Source organism: Tasmannia lanceolata, unplaced genomic scaffold (assembly GCF_043159265.1).
Source record: "Tasmannia lanceolata isolate RefF3 unplaced genomic scaffold, GAP_Taslan_0.1 ptg000044l, whole genome shotgun sequence".
In the NCBI taxonomy this organism is placed as follows: Eukaryota; Viridiplantae; Streptophyta; class Magnoliopsida; order Canellales; family Winteraceae; genus Tasmannia; species Tasmannia lanceolata.
Genome location: NW_027518721.1, coordinates 22366532 through 22385159, shown reverse-complemented (window position 1 = coordinate 22385159; position 18628 = coordinate 22366532). Strand labels below are relative to the sequence as shown.

At 38.6% G+C, this 18628-nt stretch overlaps 2 protein-coding genes across 3 annotated transcripts; one reads left to right on the top strand and one right to left on the bottom strand.

The window, feature by feature from the left end:
• Positions 1-2266: 2266 nt before the first annotated feature.
• Positions 2267-6853, bottom strand: LOC143863895 (UV-B-induced protein At3g17800, chloroplastic-like). Of its 2 annotated transcripts, none has more exons than XM_077374672.1 (4): positions 6708-6853; positions 6435-6604; positions 4788-5089; positions 2267-3404 (listed from the first exon to the last, which is right to left on the bottom strand). In XM_077374672.1, exons 2-4 carry the CDS (start codon positions 6576-6578, stop codon positions 2591-2593), a joined length of 1260 nt encoding a protein of 419 aa, XP_077230787.1. In that variant the 5' UTR covers positions 6579-6604; positions 6708-6853; the 3' UTR covers positions 2267-2590. The 2 variants fall into 2 exon arrangements, with proteins under 2 accessions (XP_077230787.1, XP_077230788.1); XM_077374673.1 differs by having other exon boundaries at positions 6435-6612; positions 6708-6833.
• Positions 6854-15275: 8422 nt separating this feature from the next.
• LOC143863860 (putative ascorbate-specific transmembrane electron transporter 1) lies at positions 15276-18262 on the top strand. The gene is made up of 4 exons (XM_077374640.1): positions 15276-15577; positions 15995-16043; positions 16690-16889; positions 17798-18262. Exons 1-4 carry the CDS (start codon positions 15416-15418, stop codon positions 18050-18052), a joined length of 666 nt encoding a protein of 221 aa, XP_077230755.1. The 5' UTR covers positions 15276-15415; the 3' UTR covers positions 18053-18262.
• Positions 18263-18628: the final 366 nt, after the last annotated feature.

Genomic DNA, 18628 nt, shown 5'->3' with positions numbered 1-18628 from the left:
CGCATCTGAAGTAAGATTGATGAATCTTCACCAAAGGGATCCTTAGAAGAAGTATATCTCTCAGACCTTATCCACAATGGGGAGCACCATTTGTAGTTAAGTTGATGCAATATTACGAGGGATTTGCCAGCGTCCATTGCAGAAGGCATTTCACGGGTATGTTGCATGTGGGAGTAGCCACACGGGCTCACTTTTGTGTGGCTCACTTTTCAGCAGATTTTGTCTTAACTCACGACGTGGCTGGTCTGACATGCAACAGGCTATTGGGATGGTCTGTTGCATGTGAGAGCAGCCACATAGGCTCACTTTTCAGCAGATTTTGTCTTCATTAACGAGGTGGCTGGTCTGACATGTAACGGCGGAATGCCTTTTGCGATGGGACACTAGCAAATCCCTTATATATAATGAGGCGTGCTCTGCGAAGATGGCTGGCAAATCCGCAACTATTATTTTATATTTTTTTATGGCCAAAAACTACACACAGGCAATGGTTTAGAAATACCAACGGGATTTTAGCCCCAAATAAGCTCGAAAATGAGCCCTGCTAGCAACCACTGGAATACCACCAATATAAGATGGCTCTAATAGATGAGAAAGGCCGATCGATTATTCTAATAGAACTGGCAAAGGGTTGAAGATACAGTTGGTGGAGCAAAGGCAAGCCCAGTTTTTATCAGATTTGAAAATTTTGAGCAAAACCACCCAATCGGATGATGAGTCAACCAACCCAATCTGAACTAAAAATCGGGTTAGATCAGTTGGGTTCAGGGCCCCTAGTACTATGCATATTACCTGACTATATGGTCAACCTGCTTGTTCAGTGCTAAATCCAACCTTGGACCCAAAAGCCTCGTTTGGTGATACAAAGGTATTGAACACACAATCTTCCAACTGAGCCACATAGCATGGGTGCTTCACACCCCTTCATAAACTCCAGCCTCCCTCTTATTACACATCTAACTTATAATGGCAAATAGCACATGGGGAACAAAATTATCTATTGTCAAACAAGATATTCTCTGATGCACAAATTCATCATTCCTTAGAACAACACCTTAGTACTTTGATCCATTCTCCATGCCTTCACTTAATCTCCAGTCAATGAAAATTCAGTAATGCCTGAAAACAACTAGTCACTTCATCTCCACCTTTGTGTCTGATTTCAATAATGCTCCAAGATGTTGGTGTCTCAATTCTCTTTGGCCCACTCCAACAAAATACTAATAGAGATGCACTGTTTGTCAATTGCTTCTTTTACGCCCATGCGAATGACCAAAGACACACTCTTGGCGTCTAATCTGTTCAGTTTGGTCCAGAATAACAAGCCCAAGGTTTCATACATTCATTGTAAACTTATCAAGTGAAAATTCAAAAAGGAATCCAGAGGGGCTCCAAAGCATGGAAAGAAGATGTTTCTATCAATATTGGCTGTTGAAAGAAAATAAGAAAATGAAGAGTTAGACAACAATCAGTTGGCACACGTCTTTTGTTGGTGATGGTCCAAGAATAAACCTTAAGTCACTAGTCATTGCAAAAAACTTCCCAAAACAATGGTAGGAGAAGTGAAGCATGGAGATAGGACAAGGAACAGAATGCATTACTGGCCTCTTCCACAAGCTCTACTTGTATTAGAGGGGCCCATAAGAAGTCTCATGACTTCCAATTCTCCTAGGAGTGGAGTTCAGTAGCTTACGTTTCATAGGAAGCCCAAAGCCACAGAGTCCTAATAATGCCTTGCTTGCTTTCCAAAAGTTCAGAAGCTACAGAAAATTAGAGAACTGAATCAAACGGAGTAATCAATGTATATCATTAATGTCGGAAAGCCAGGCAACACTTCTATAATGATATAATGGAACTATTCTAATCTACTCATTATAAAAGTTTAAGAGGGTTCTAGCAAAATTTGCAAGAAGGTTAAAAGCGCGAACCTCTGTAATCCATTGGACAACAATGGAACCACAGCATTTCACTCCGGAGGTCTCCTGGTGCATTTCACAGGTGGTGCAACTAAAAGAAGTTGCCAAGGTTGTGCTATTAAAAATTCCCGTGAAGGTTTCTAGCATCCCCAAAAATTTAAATAGCCCAGAGTATGTTACCTGATGAAGATGAATATAGAAAGGAACAATGGATGCCAATCATTCACAAATGTTTACCGACGCTAGTAAATGTAGAAGTGTTACAAAGACAAATTGAGAAGACCACGAGTAAATACAAGAAGGTGATTCCTCTAATTTAATTAATGTTAAAAGAAAAAGACCAAATACTCTACTTTAAGATGCACCATCATATTCTATTTAAAGCAAGAATAAAATTTACATTGTTGGACCCTGCCAAGTGACAGAGAACAAGTCACAATGTCAAATTCACATATCCACATCCATACATAAAAATTTCAAATTAACAATGCTTGGAATCCTCACCAGCAAGTTTTAAAGATCTGACCACAAAATGCAGAAAAACTGGTACTGAAGTAACTATCCCAACCAACTTTTTAACATTCTGTTGTAAATGGTTTCATTCTGTGTTGCTGTCTTTCATAGGTCCATCTCTACTTCTAAGTTCAGTGCATTCTTGGCGTTCAATTGCAATATTAGTTTGCCACAAAATGGTACCTGGAATCTACATAGCTCTCGACATCCCAAAGTAAAGACCCGAATGTCACGGCCTCCAAAACAAGCCTTGTCAAACCCGAAAAACTAATTTTGATGACATCATCTTTAGAAGAATCAATGGTTCCTCGAGGCGTGATTACAATCTCTGGCCTTCCAAATAGTGCCTCTGTATGTTTTTCAATTATACCGACAGCTTCCTTGGATCTTATCGTCGCGTATCTCTGCAATGTCTCAGCATCAAATGACATGACATAGGATCGCAGTCGAGTGGCATTGATCTTGTACCCGTACCTGCCAGTGTTGAAGGTTTCAGTCCAAGCGGAGTTCTCCGGACGGGCAGCCCCACGATTGTTGGGTCTTGACTCATCAGGCATCACTTGCTCAATGGCAATTTCCTCTTCATCCGAACCAAAGGGAAGAGACTTCATCGTCTTCTCAAGTTGGAACCTCTGATCAATTCTCTTGAGAAAATACCCATACATCACAGATGCAGCATAAACTTGTCCTACCCTTAGCTTGCTTATCTGTGCAATAGAGTTCGAGTCTCCCAAACGATTGCCCAATATAAGAGCAACATGGTTCTTGATCATCTCATAAGCTTCCGGAGAATGGAGATGCTCAAGCTTCTCCTCTTGAGACGGCCAAGAGTCAACTCTACCAGAAGGGTCCGTCGATTGGGAAATCGAGGGTATCAACGAGACATCAGCATCCACGAATCTTTGCACAATCAATGTATACAAAATCTCCTCCAAAGCCTTTCTCCTGTCGTTAGCTTTCACCTCGGCAATTCTCCTAACAATCAAAACACATTGAACTAATCATTTTAAACCCCAAAAAGTGCTCAAAGACAATTCTAAGCTAAAATTCAATCTTCACCTTGGCAATTATCCTAACAATTAAAACACATTGAACTAATCATTGTTAAAACCCAAAAAGAGCTTAACGACAATTCTAACCTAAAATTCAATCTTCACCTTGGTAATTCTCCTAACAACTAAAAGAAATTGAACTTGTAGAAAACCCGAGAAATACCTTCTCAAACGCGGATCGAACAAGATATGCAGCAAAAACATCAAAAAATGATGAAAAGAACACAATCACAAAAGAAACACAAGATTTTACGTGGTTCGGCAATGCCTACGTCCACGGGGGAAGATTTTTCACTATTTTGTTCTAGGGTTACAAACTCTCTTCTTCTTGGCCAAGAAAACACAAAGAAAAAACCTAATTCCACAACCCTAACAGGTGGCTTATACACATGGTTTTAAATTTAGACTGAAATCCGAAATTTTGGATTTCGGTCAACACTGAAACCGAAATTGCCGAAATGTACCAAATTTCGACCGAAATTTCAGGAATTTCAGTGAAATTTTGGGAATTTCGTCAATTTCGGCGAAATTTCAAAAAAATATTAATTTTTTATTCCTTTACTAAATTTCAGCAGAAATTTCGGCCCAAAAAACCTACATTTCGTGTGACTTTACCGAATTTCTACCGAAACTTCAGCTTCGGCTAGGCCCGAAATCTATGCCGAAACCAAAATTTCAAACCATGCTTATACATCAATGCCATGCCACTAGATGGCAAAATTTACCGAAATACACTTTAGTGAAAAATCAGAAAATTAAAATTTAGCTCAATCCGTCCATGTGTGCGTCGCACACATTTGTCCGTCAGGGCCATGTATAATGCTAGAATCATGGTTTTAAATTTCGACCGAAATAATTTTGGATTTCGGTCAACACCGAAACAGAAACTACCGAGATCTGAAATTGCGAAATGTACCAAATTTCGGGAATTTTGTCAATTTCGGCGAAATTAAAAAAAAAAAAATTTATTCCTTTACCAAAATTTTCAGCCAAAATTACCGAAATTTCAGCCCAAAAAAACCGACATTTTTTCCGAATTTCGACCAAAATTTCGGGATTTCGGCTAGGCTTGCCGAAACCGAAATTTCAAACCATGGCTAAAGACATCTGCACAGCTGAACTAATCATTTTAAATACCCAAACAGAGCTTAACGACGATTCTAAGGTAAAATTCAATCTTCACCTCAGCAATTCTCCTAACAATTAAAAAACATTGAACTAGTGATTTTTAAAACTCAAAAATGCTTAAGAACGATTCTAAGCTAAAATTCAATCTTCTGTATAAAACAGCGTATTTATGGCAAACCTGTACAAGACAAGATCTGTGCCGGAAGTGGAAGGCTCTTCCTTCTGCTTTTCTGCCTCGCGATCGGTTTGAAGCTGTTGGAGTTGTTGATCCACCGCAGCGGGAAGGAGATGAGGATGAGTTATCAAGATCTGTGACAAGAATTGCCCAACAGGCGATTCCAACTGTAAAGGAGCTATCGGAGCTGCCGAATCCGAAGAATCTGTAAAATCGGCTGAAAATGCCTGGATTCTTCCATTTCTCCGGTTTCCCAAAATCAATGGTCTCTGCCCTCGCTTGGAACGAGAGATCGAAGAGCAATTCTGTAATCCATTGATAGAAATAGTAAAAAATCTAACACAAAAAAGGTAAAAATTGGTTCATTCTGTAATCCATTGATAGAAATAGTCACAAATTTAACACAAAAAGGTCGAAAATTGGTTCATTATGTAATCCATTGATAGAAAGAGTAAAAAATCTAACACAAAAAGGTAAAAATTGGCTCATTCTGTAATCCATTGATAGAAATAGTCACAAATTTAACACAAAAAGGTCGAAAATTGGTTCATTCTGTAATCCATAGATAGAAAGAGTAAAAAATCTAACATAAAAAGGTAAAAATTGGTTCATTCTGTAATCCATTGATAGAAAGTCACAAATTTAACACAAAAAGGTCGAAAATTGGTTCATTATGTAATCCATTGATAGAAAGAGTAAAAAATCTAACACAAAAAAGGTAAAAATTGGCTCATTCTGTAATCCATTGATAGAAATAGTCACAAATTTAACACAAAAAGGTCGAAAATTGGTTCATTCTGTAATCCATAGATAGAAAGAGTAAAAAAACTAACATAAAAAAGGTAAAAATTGGTTCATTCTGTAATCCATTGATAGAAAGTCACAAATTTAACACAAAAAGGTCGAAAATTGGTTCATTATGTAATCCATTGATAGAAAGAGTAAAAAATCTAACACAAAAAGGTAAAAATTGGCTCATTCTGTAATCCATTGATAGAAATAGTCACAAATTTAACACAAAAAGGTCGAAAATTGGTTCATTCTGTAATCCATAGATAGAAAGAGTAAAATATCTAACATAAAAAAGGTAAAAATTGGTTCATTCAGTAATCCATTGATAGAAAGTCACAAATTTAACACAAAAAGGCCGAAAATTGGTTCATTATGTAATCCATTGATAGAAAGAGTAAAAAATCTAACACAAAAAGGTAAAAATTGGCTCATTCTGTAATCCATTGATAGAAATAGTCACAAATTTAACACAAAAAGGTCGAAAATTGGTTCATTCTGTAATCCATAGATAGAAAGAGTAAAAAATCTAACATAAAAAAGGTAAAAATTGGTTCATTCTGTAATCCATTGATAGAAAGTCACAAATTTAACACAAAAAGGTCGAAAATTGGTTCATTCTGTAATCCATTGATAGAAACAGCCACAAATCAAACACAAAAAAAAAGAGGGAAAAATGGGTTCTCACTAAACTACATCCTTTCTACCATTAGAAAAAGGTAATCAATAGTAAATCAATTATTTACCTCAGAATCAATTAAATCTCTCAGAATCTTCTTCTATCAGCATAAAAACTATAAAAACCCTAACCATAGAAAAAAAATAAAAAGTGGTAAAAAAATTAACAAACAAATTCTATACCTGAAGAAATCCGTTTGAGAAACGAAACTTGGTCCTGAAAGATTGAAAATCCAACTGTTGCGCGGCAAAGACACCGGATTTTGCAATGAAATTAGGGGTTTTATAAAGGCAAGAAGAAGATCCAAACACGGCCGCTGCTTGCATCTTCCTGGATCAAATACAAGCGCTACCTGCAACACTAAACAGTCCATTTAAAACCTAAGAAGAAAAAGAACCAAACCCTAACCCTAACAGTAACGTTAAATATAGAATGATAGACCATTTGTTCCATACCTGGAAAAGATAGTTTCAGGTCTCAGAAATCCGAAAGTAGTAGAAGAGAGAAAACGAGAGATTAGGGTTAGGGACTTAGGGTTAGGACTAGGGTTTGGGAGGAGATTGTTGAAGCTTTATGGTGCATTTCATTGGGGTTTAATTACGAGAAAGGACTCGGATTTTCAGATGAATTGCGAAATGCCATTTCAAGGTTTTAAAGGGACATGATAGTTCCACTTCCAATGCAGTCCGCATGCGCCCCCCTTTTAACGTGATTTGACGTCAAAAGGCGTTAAAGTTGCTCACTGTTCACGTTATAAGGGGCGCGCATTTTAAAGGACCATTTTAAAGGGGACCATTTTTGGGTCATGTCGGACGGTGGCAGATATAGATAGCTCCCATATCTCGAAAAATCCCTTTTTTAACACTCAGTAGGCCCCACCTTATTTGTGATCAGCTCCGTTGATTCTTCTTTCCTTTTCAAATAAACTGGTAGTGGTCCCTTCCAATTCTCCAAAGCCAGCTTGCTAGGCAAGACCAGACCCAACGCGACCTAATTTCCAACCCGACCGAAGAACCCTTTTTTTCCAACCCGAACCTGACCCAACTCGAGTTTTTAGGCTTAAAAGAAAAAAGTTTCAAAAAAAAAAATGTCGGGTTTCACTCAGGTCAGGTTGCCCAAACCCTCAAACCGAACCCAAGTACCCAACCCAACCTGAACTCGACCCAACCGTTGACGTCAGCTATTAGTCCGGTCAAAGGACATCTACAGCATCTCGACCAATGAACCTAGGCCCATGATCTACAATGCCTGCCTCATTTTGAGTTCTGCCGAGGAAAGCTAAATCATTGATTTTTGTAGTCCTTTATCCTCTTCATGGAAGGTCGGTTAGCAGTAGGACCAAGACCATGTGGGTCATCTCACGAATAGATTTGATTTCACACATAAGCCTCCTATCACCCAAAATTTACCTTTTACCATTGCTCATAAAAGTTCAGTTGATAATAATTCATAATGTGGGCAGTGATTAATCGACTCCCTAATGTTTTAAATCGACCCCATCTCTCTCTCTCTCTCTCTCTCTCTGACCTATATGGGGGTTGATTTAATATATAGTGAGTTTATACCAAGATTATTGCATTACCTAAACAAACCAAGCGATGAATGCAATGTTTCATTTATAAAATTTATAATCTACAGAAGCAAGGTTAGCTTGAAAACATTTTACCACAAAAAAATTAATTTTTCTAAGGGAAACATTTAAAACGCGTTTTAAACGTGTTAAATGTGTTTTTAACCAAATCTTTTTTTCATTTGTAGAGGAAAAGAGCTTATGGTTCTTGTTTTTGGCTATTTGATTATCATTTGTCGGTCACTATTTACGATAAGATGTACGGTAGAAAAATACTTATACTTAATCTAAAAAGGCAACGATAAGCGCGTGCAATTCCAGCTTTCCAATTGAAATTATATGTTTCGGCATAGTTTTTTCTTTTCTTTTTTTTATGGGTAAGCTGTGGTTAGGCCGGACCCCGACCAGAAACGGCATAGTTTATTTTTTGTCGCCTATCCTACAAAAAGAAATAATTAATACTTAATATTAAAAGGCAAGGACAAATGCAATTCTAGCTTTCACAGATCATAATATTTCAGACAGATTGCAAGGTTTTAATTTTATCTAAAAATTTCATCATGCAATTAAGCAGGGGCTTAATTAGAAAATTCATTATCCAGAGCATACTCGTGTCATTTCAGTGATCTTACGTTTGATATTTTAACTTGTAACGAGAGCCGGGTAGACTCTTTCACCATGAGAATTTTCTAAAGGATTCATTAGCCGACCCCAACTAGTCTGGGACAAGGGCTTAGTTGAGTTGAATTGGGATTTTAACTTGTAACGAGTGTTGTGGCTTTTCTGCTTTTGGCCGTGCTGCGCAAAGATCTTTGGCGAAGAATAGGGTCACTGTCGCCTCATCTGCGCAGATTCTCTTCAATAGGAGACTGCTACGTGTAACGTGTCTTACAAAAAACTAAAAGAGAGTCCGAAATCTGTTCTGGAATGATAATTTTCTTTGCGTTTTTTTCAAGTGCTTGGAATAGTGACCATTCCTTTCTAATTTTGAATAAAAACTACTTCTATCAATCATTAACATGTGGTAGTTAGTGGAGATGGAAGTATAGGTTGTAGCATATCAATCTTAACGTAAATTGCCTTGTCTCAAAAAACTGCAACCGGTGTGGGTGTTAACCCACACAAGGTATAGAAATAATTCAGTAGTGGGTGTTACATGGCTAATTGGTCGTAATACAAATAAACAAAAGGGAAATTAGAAAAGACCGCTGGGGGGTGGCGGCGGCGGAGGTTAATTCAAGGCAACATTTCGAGAGGCGTACGAGAACTTAAATACAAGAACAAAGATAGTTACACATCATCAATCCATTTACCCACTTACAAGACACATCATCAATAACTAACACCTATTACCCTTAAACACATAAGCCATAACTACATAAAAACTACATTCTAACCCACCCCACATACATCATAATAACATACACATAAATGTAGGCCCCTCACATCTCCCAGAGAGAGAGAGAGAGACAGAGAGAGAGGATATTTGAAGATTGTGGACATATAACTCCTTGCGAGGTGGCTCATTTAGTGTATGTGGGTCAAGAAAATCGCACTTGAATTCTGAAATTCATGGCCATGGTGTTGCCTTGTGTGGGGCTAATAGTAGTCGGCCAGTCCACCTTTCAAACAGCTTGTACGCATGATGTGAATGTTGCCACGTTTATGGCGTACGAGAAATTCATCGTTTGAGGCTCAAACGTTTCAACGTGGGAGAGTGAGAGAGCTTGAGGCCTTTGGAAGCATCTTTATTTTGTCCCCCTATCTGTTTTAGGATATTCGAGTGAAGATGCCCAAGTTGTCCTACTTGGGCTATTGGCCTTTCACTTTCTCTGAAATAAGAGATGTTGTCTAATAGTGAGGGGGGTATTTTTGGGTTGACCACTTGGTTTTATTACAAGGCTTCGTGTATCACAAGTTCACAACCTTGTATAATTTGTCCTTATCATGTCTTCAAAAGTATAAGAGGCTACCCACCGAGGCGTTGGCTCTTCGGCATAAAGTCACGGGTTTGCTCCTTGTTGACGAGTGTTTGAATCCCACCCCCGACTTACCTGATACACGTGGTGAGTGGGTCGTTGCGTGTATCCGTAGGGACTAGTCCTACTCCGAAGGGGGTGGGGACATCCTACGTCATCAAAAAAAAGAAAGGTATAGGAGGCTCTGACAAATCGTTTCACTATGAATTTTCTCCCTCTTTCCTCTTCTTGTAGTGGTAATGGGAATATTAGAATTAGACTGGTCAACAACTTAAAATATGCATATTCTTCCATAAAATGTGAAACATGATGCTATTCATGGTTCACATTTTAGCTTAAAAGGTGAAAGGTCTGATTTTTCTGGCCAGCAAAGTTAAGCAGGGTGAAAAATTACACCTTCAAAAGTTATAAATTCTACCTACATCTCACAAATGGCACAAATTTTTTATGATTTTGATCACCCAACAATGGGCTCGTTCCTGATGGAACATGGTGAAAATTTGTAGATGGGTGGCACTGGTTTTTACTTTAATGAAGGCTACGATTGTTTGTGCAACTTTTTTCACCATGCCACATCTTAATGTTAAATTTTTTTTACAGCTCATTCACCATATGTAATTTCTCTATGTTTTGATAAGGTGAGGCGGAGGCCCTTCATTTTATACACGAGCATAGCATACACGGGCGGTGTCCATTACCCCTCATGTTTTGATATACGGTTGGTCCCACCATCCCTACCCAAATCCATGCATAGGATGCTGCCCAACATTTCACATCATGTTTTGAGGGGTAGGTCCCACCAACTACACTCAAACCCATGCATTGAGTGGAGCCTACCATTTTACCTCATGTTTTAATGGGATACAGAGCTCACTCAAGCCCATGCCGCAAGCGTGGGTCCACCATTGCTGGAATGTAATAGAGTTTTTCTCCATCCCAGCAACACTCTGATGCCTGGTGTTTCACACATTTTATTCAAAAGCAATTAGTTTCGAAAAAAATTCTTTTCTCATTTGTAGCAAGGATCGTCACTGCGATCCAATCTCTGTCATGAATGTGAAAAACTGAGAGTAGATTAAATGGGCAATCTTCCATTCAACGTGTCGAGAGGATTTTCCCTTCAAACAGAGTTATTGGGTATATGCGTCCAACGGGCCCACCATCTGACCCGCTCCAATCACCACACACGTGTCACATTCCCCCCTTAACTTTTCCGACACTTACTAATCCCAGCAGTCTATCTTGTTGGGTTTTCGCCAAAGAAAACCCACTAAAAATTACGAAGCGAATATATGTGCGGATTAATAATCAAACAATCAAAAGAGCAATCACACAAACGAACACAAAGATTTATGTGGAAAACCCTCCAACGAAGTGGGAAAAACCATTGGGCGAATCCGACAAAATATCCACTCATCGAAATAAGTGATACAATGTCTTACTCTCAAGTTTTCACCCAAAACTTGAGTAACTACAAGAAACAAGAGATTAAAGGGTTACCTCGTTACAGAGATTAAAGGGTTACCTCGTTACGAACAACAAAATCCACTATCTCACCAAAAATATCATCTTCGATCTTCAAGTCGAAGAAACCCAAATCGTCACGAAGTCTCCGTGTAACGAGAGGATTTAACAGTACGGTGAAAATCTCCAAGAAGAACGCCCAAAATAGGCTATAGGTCTTGACTCCACGCAAAATAAAAAAACCCATGAGTGGGATTCTTTCTCCACCCTAACACACCCACTAAATTCTCTCTCCCACTTACCTTTTTCAATTAGGAGACTTTGTTTCCTATTCTAATAGAATATTAATAAGTGGGTGTGGGGCCTACATGGGCTTGACCCACAACAATCTCCCCCTCAAGGCCCATGAAGAGGAGACACCAATGACTCCTCACTTGGAGTCTCAAGTTTTCCTTTGGAAACAACCTTAGTCAACATATCATTCGGATTCCTATCGGTATGAATCTTCTTCAACTACACAAATCGCATTTTGATCACATCACGGATCCATCAGTTACTGAAAATCCATTCCACTACTGCCCAGTATTCTTAGCCTTTATGAGATTGTATCTCCTGAAACCTTTTTGGCTCCCCCTCACTAGTAATTAATATATAATCTGAGGTAGGATATCTCATTGATGGTCGATGCTCTGTAGCAGATCTCTAACCTGAGATTCCATTATCTCTAACTGTGGGGGTTGCTCTCCCTGCTCATGATCAATCACGTCATCATGAACCTGATCATCACTGACATCTCTTTGCACTTGTCCCCCATGTGTAACATGCTGTAATGGAGAACTAATTGATGCAAGATCAATAATACCATCAACCATACTCATAGGTTTTTCAATCTTCTCAAAATCTGTAAAAGTCTGGTCTTCATGGAACACAACATCTCTGCTTCTGACTATCTTCTTCTTTTCAAGATCCCATAATCTGTAGCGAAATTCTTCATTTCCATAGCCCACAAATATGCACTGAGTAGCTTCATCATCAAGCTTTAATCTTTGCTCTTTAGGCACATGAGCAAAAGCTTTACACTCCAACACTCTCAAATGAGAGTAGGAAACATCTTTTCTTGTCCACATTCTTTCTAGAATATCAAAATCTAACGCAGTCGAGATAGATCTGTTAATCAAGTAGCAAGCAGTGTGAACTGCTTCACCCCAAAATGACTTTGGCAACTTAGCCATTTTCACCATGCATCCAACGCTCTCAGTAATAGTAATAGTGCAGTTCATCCTCTCTGCCACCCCATTATGCTGTGGAGTACCATGAACTGTCTTCTTATGCCTTATGCCGTATTTAGAACAATAACCTTTAAACTCATTCAAGATATACTCTCCACCATTATCAGTACAGAGGCACTTTAAAGGTTTTTTCGTCTCTCTTTCTATCATGACATGAAATTGTTGAAAACATTGGAACACCTAGTCTTTTGTTCTCAAAGAGTAAACCCATACTTTCCTGGATACACCATCAATAAAAGTGACAACATAATGGCTGCCACGAAGAGATTCCACCTCAAAGGGACCACACACATCAGAATAAAACATGCCTATAACATCAAATTTTCTTTCTGATGACGAAGTAAAAGAGACCCTATGTTGTTTACCAAATAAACAATCATCACAAGGGTCAAGATGCATAACTTTGGGGAATAGAATAAGTGCCTTCTTTGCCAAAATCTGCAACCCCTTCTCACTCATGCTTATGCCACAAGCTAGAGAACTGTCTTCAATAACATTTATCACATCCTTGCTCGCCTTTGCATAAGTCTTATACAGTATGCAACAAATCTTCCCCTTTGCAACAACGAGTGAACCTTTGGCAAGTTTCTATATTCCCTTGCCAAAGTAGCTTTCATAGCCTTGCCTATCCATAGCTATCCCAGAAATCAGATTTAGATGCATATCAAGAACACGTCGCACATCCCTCAAAGCCAACATGCACCCAATATTGGTTTCTATGCACACATCACCGATTCCCACAATATTTGAGTGACTAGTGTTGCCCATCTTCACCATAAAAGTCCCCTGCTTTATATGAAATGGAGAAGTCCCTGTTTGGAGTAGCATGGTAAGAAGCAGTTGTATCAACAACCTACTCAACACCCTGATCTGCAACATGCAAACACTTTTCTTCTTCAAAAGAGAGTGTCACTACCTCTTCATCAGATACAGTAGCCGTAGTATCTTTATCATCATCCTTTTTTTTTTCTTCTTTTTGTTCTCTTTTGTAAACCTTATAATTCCTCTTTATGTGGCCCTCTTTACTACAATGACAGCATTTTTTCTTCTCCCTTGAATTCGATATTTCTTTAGACTTGTCATGATTTTGTGGCCCTCTGCTTTTACTTTTACCCTTATTCTCTGTGATAAGAGCATGTGCATGGTCTGTACCCGTTGATTTCCTTGTAGTCTCTTCATTAAGCAAGCTACTGGTAACTTGGCTCATACTAAGTACACCATCTGGATCAGAGTTACTAAGTGACACCACCAAAGTTTCTCAACTGTCAGGTAACGTCCTCAAAAGTAACAATGCCTGCAACTCATCATCTAGCACAATCTTCATTGAAAACAACCGGTTCACTATGCTCTGAACTTCATTCAAATGCTCTACAATTGAACCACATTCCTTGAACTTCAAGTTTACAAACTTTCTAATTAAGAAAGCTTTGTTTCCAGCAGTCGTTCTTTCATAAAGACCCTCTAACTTTGTCCAAAGAGAATGTGCAGATGTTTCATTAGACACATGATGAAACACACTGTCATCCAACTATTGTCTAAGATGTCTAATAGCCTTTCTATTCAATGTTTACCAATCCCTATCAAACATGTTAGTTGGCTTAGCCTCATCACCTTCAATGGGTTCATACAAATCCTTACAATGAAAAATATCCTCTTTTTTTTGTTTCTAAATCATCCAATTTGATCCAATCAACTTGATCATGGTTCCTGAACAACTTTCCATCTCAATCCACACAAACAACTATACTTCCAAACAATGATGACTCTGATACCAATTGTTGGGTTTTTTGCCAAGAAAACCCACTAAAAATTACGAAGCAAATATATGTGCAGATTAAATAATCAAACAATCAAGAGAGCAATCACACAAAAGAACACAAAGATTTACGTGTAAAACCTTCCAACGAAGAGGGAAAAACCACAGGGCAAATCCGGAGAAATATCCACTAATCAAAATAAATAATACAAAGTCTTTATCTTAAGTTTTCACCCAAAACTTGAGTAACTAAAAGAACAAGAGAGATAAAAGGGTTATCTCGTTGCGAACAACAAAACCCACTTTCTCAACAAAAAAACCTACTTCAATCTTCAAGTCAAAGAAACTCAAATCCTCACGAAGTCTCCGTGCAACGAGAGGATTCAACGGCACGGTGAAAATCTCCTAGAAGAAGGCCCCAAAATAGGCCGTAGATTTTGACTCCAAGCAAAAGCCCCAAGAAAAGCCCACAAAGAAAAAAAAAACTCTCTCTCTCTAAACATTTTCACATTTACTCTTATCTCCTGAAGATTTTTCACTGGTCAAATAAAAAACCCACGAGTGGGATTCCTTCTCCACCCTAACACACCCATTAAATTCTCTCTCCCACTTACCTTTTTCAATTAGGAGACTTTGTTTTCTATTCTAATAGAATATTGATAAGTGGGTGTGGGGCCTACATGGACTGGACCCACAACATATCTTGCGTCCAATAATCAATAGATTAACAGTCACTCGCCATGATCTTCACTCTTCCATAAGATCACTTTGATATTCTCAATCTCTTTTCTTAAGCTTCCGTTTGCAAGCCTACGGTCAGATAGTAAAGTTGTTTAGCGAATCTGACAAACCATTTCTGTAGAAATTAGTGTTTTTCCTATTGGTTTATGATATTAGCTTTAGCTTTCTTTTTCATAACAAAAGAAAGGCATCCTTTGCCAAAGGTTTCTAACAATTCCATCCCTCAAGGAACTTCAAAATACCAAACCCAAGGACGAAAGCAACGTCAAGAAAAATATTAGTAATTCTCCTCTTTCCCAGCTTCAATAAGTAAAGGGAAACCCTCATTTTAGCCACCATCTTCTTCCAACTCCATCACTGTAACATGGCCATCATTACTAGACATAGGATTCAGTTCTCGTCCTCCCGCTCAGCGGTTTTTGCGCACTTGTTCGGATTAATCGCAGCCATTCTCATGCTCGTGTGGATATTCCATTTCTCTGGAGGCATTGATCTTAATTCTGAGAACACTAATCTTATCTTCAATGTACGTGAATTCTTTCGTTTGTTTTACTTTACAATGAAGATTACATGTATAAATTATACATAATTGTTTGGGGTATAGTTGATTAATTATTTGTTCTACATTCCTAACAATGGATCTCAAGAGAGTGTTGTTCTATTATGGGTGTGCATAGTAAAATTTTGAGGGGGTCACTAGTAAAATTAAACGAAACTTGTTCAATGGTCCAAACCATTTATCTGATGGGCCTGGCTATGGATGAGCCATACACTGAAATTCTTCCTTATCGCACGATTTTATGCTTTTTTTGGTTCGGAATATATTGATGGATGCTAACATCTGCGTGGAAAATATCGATTTATGCAAACATTTTTGTTTATATTTTGTAATCATCCAATTAAAGGCCACAAATTGAATTGCTAACTATCACTTCTCTCGTAGGTGCACCCATTTCTTATGTTTCTTGGCTTTATTCTTGTTGCGGGACAAGGTATGAATTGAAATATTTATTTATATACACAGTCATACGGTGTATTCACTATACATTTGATTATACATATATTCTGCAAAATTTTAGGATGTATCATACTAGTTAGTGCAACAAGTGAATCTCTGTTACGGGCTAATTTTCCCTCTAAGAAGATCAATCACGTTGCGAACCGTTTGGGTTCATAACAATATCTTTACATATTTGTTATAAAATATTCTAAAATACACCAAGTTACATTAAATCGTGTTATTAAAATACCCTTATAATCCATATTAAACAATACAAAATATGTAAGGCCATTTTTGTAATTCGTCAAACCCTAATCAGGTATAGACAAGTCTGCGGATCTTGAATATGGATCCATATAGAGCCTAGTTGGGTCCTGTAATATGGACATATAAAGGATTTTCCGGATTAAAATTAGCATCTATATTGATTTTAATCATGTCGGGCCTTGAAGATCTGTCGGACCATCCAGTCCGTTGATACCCCAACGTGATCGAAAATTTTGATACAATTCACCTACAGCCAATAGATTTGATTTGAGTGTTTGATCACAGGTACAGTTCTCTTGTTTGTTCTGTCATTAGTTATTGAATGTGTATAGTGGGAATTGATTATATTAGTGATGGGTGTTTTTGAGCAGCGATCATGGCTTACAAGACTATTTGGGCGGATAAGAGGACCCAGAAATTATTTCACGCAGTGCTCCACCTTTCTGCTCTTATGATGGGTATTATTGGGGTTTATGCAGTCTTCAAATATCACAGGAAAAACCAAATACCAAATTTGCGTAGCCTACATTCATGGCTAGGCCTGGGCACCATTTGCACATTTGGTTTACAGGTAATTCACATGTTAATGTCGCAGCTTTTGTTCACTCTAATCTCCACCATACACATGGAACATGTACAGTGATTGTGATGAATCATCTGAAATGGGCCCACTAGATAGATCACCCAACAAGTGTGCAGCAAGTCCGGTGTAGTAACCTTTGTTAACTACATGGTGACATGCCATAGCAATATGGCATAGCTTATAAAGCTCTGTTTGGTTGCCACCCTGTTTGGATTGCAGGAAAAATGTTTCTTGAAGAAAATTTATTCCTTTGAAATTCTCTATGTCCACAATTTAGAGAGATGATTAATTTTAGGGATATCATTAAAATTAATGGTCCTTGAAAAATAAAACTTGAAGTGTTTGGTTTCATAGGTAATTAAACAATGGGAAAGAGCTTTTCTTTCCCAAACTTCTTCAGAAAATTCCATCAATCCAAACAGGCCCCTTACTGTTTGGTTGTGGCACTATCCACAAAAGAGGCTTGGAAAAGTGGAACCTTTTTCTGTCAAAATCATTTTGATCATCCCTTCAGTTGCCATCTTTGTGGTTTGTGCCAGCCTGTAATCTGTTTTCCTTCTTCGGCAAGCAAAAAATGGGCAAAAAACAAAAAGTCTCTTGTTAAAGTATAAAAGATTAGATAACGCCATCTCTAATAGCTTAAGCTTCTGGAGTAATTGGTTGTTTCACATGGTATCAGAGCAAAGGTCATTGGTTCAAAACTCCTCGATATAAAATAAAAAAAAATACTCATGCAATGGCCAACCCGTGTAGGCCAACTCTAAAAAGAGGGGCCACACATGAGGGGGAGTGTAAAGTACAAAAGATTAAATAAGGCCATCTCTACTAGCCTAAGCTTTTGGAGTAATTGGTTGCTTTACATCTCTCTCTAATGTTTCTTTGTTTTTTTGGTGCAGTGGGTATTTGGATTCCTCTTCTTTGCCTTCCCAAGAGGGTCAAGGGAAACAAGGGCGAGAGTCCTACCATTGCACGCCTTTGGCGGTCTCCTCATCTTCCTCCTCGCAATCTGCACTGCAGAGACTGGTTTGGTTGAAAAATCCGCCTTCTCAAAAATCACCAACGGGTCACAAGCTCGCGTCCTCAACTTTACGGGCCTCTTCATCCTCCTTTACGGTGTTGCCGTCGCCTTCACCGCTCTCCTTCCCATTTAAGCTCTTCTATTCTACCTAATGGGTGTTTAATAAAGTGAGGGAGTGTGGGTATTATTTTCATTTATTTATTTTCTTTTCTATTTGGTGTGTTGATTTAAGGCAATAAGAGAGCCTTCTCTCGAAGTTTTGTTGCCAGTACTTTTGGTTTGTATATTAGAAGTGATTATTAGTAGCTTACCCAAGTCTTATAAGTGACAATTTATTTGCGGATTCTTGATTAGTTATTTTCCATTGTGGACCCCGATCCGAGAGGACGAGTGCCGAGGGACGCGAGATCCCTCCTGCAATCCTCTAAGATCTCCACAATGGAAGAGAGAGCTCTGCCAAGGAACTCTCGAAACGGATGTCACCCTCACAGCATAGCATGAGTGGCGATACAAAACGAAAGAGATACATCCTGATCCAGAGCCAGAGCTCGAAACCAAGATATATCTGAAAATAACTCAGAGTCGCCATCCATGGACACGCCATGGAACCAAAACAAATGCTCTGTTTGCAATGGATAACCAGAGATACGAAAGGTCCGTGCCTGATGACGAATGGAGAAGGTCCGAAGAGCGCCCCCAATTCGCCGGG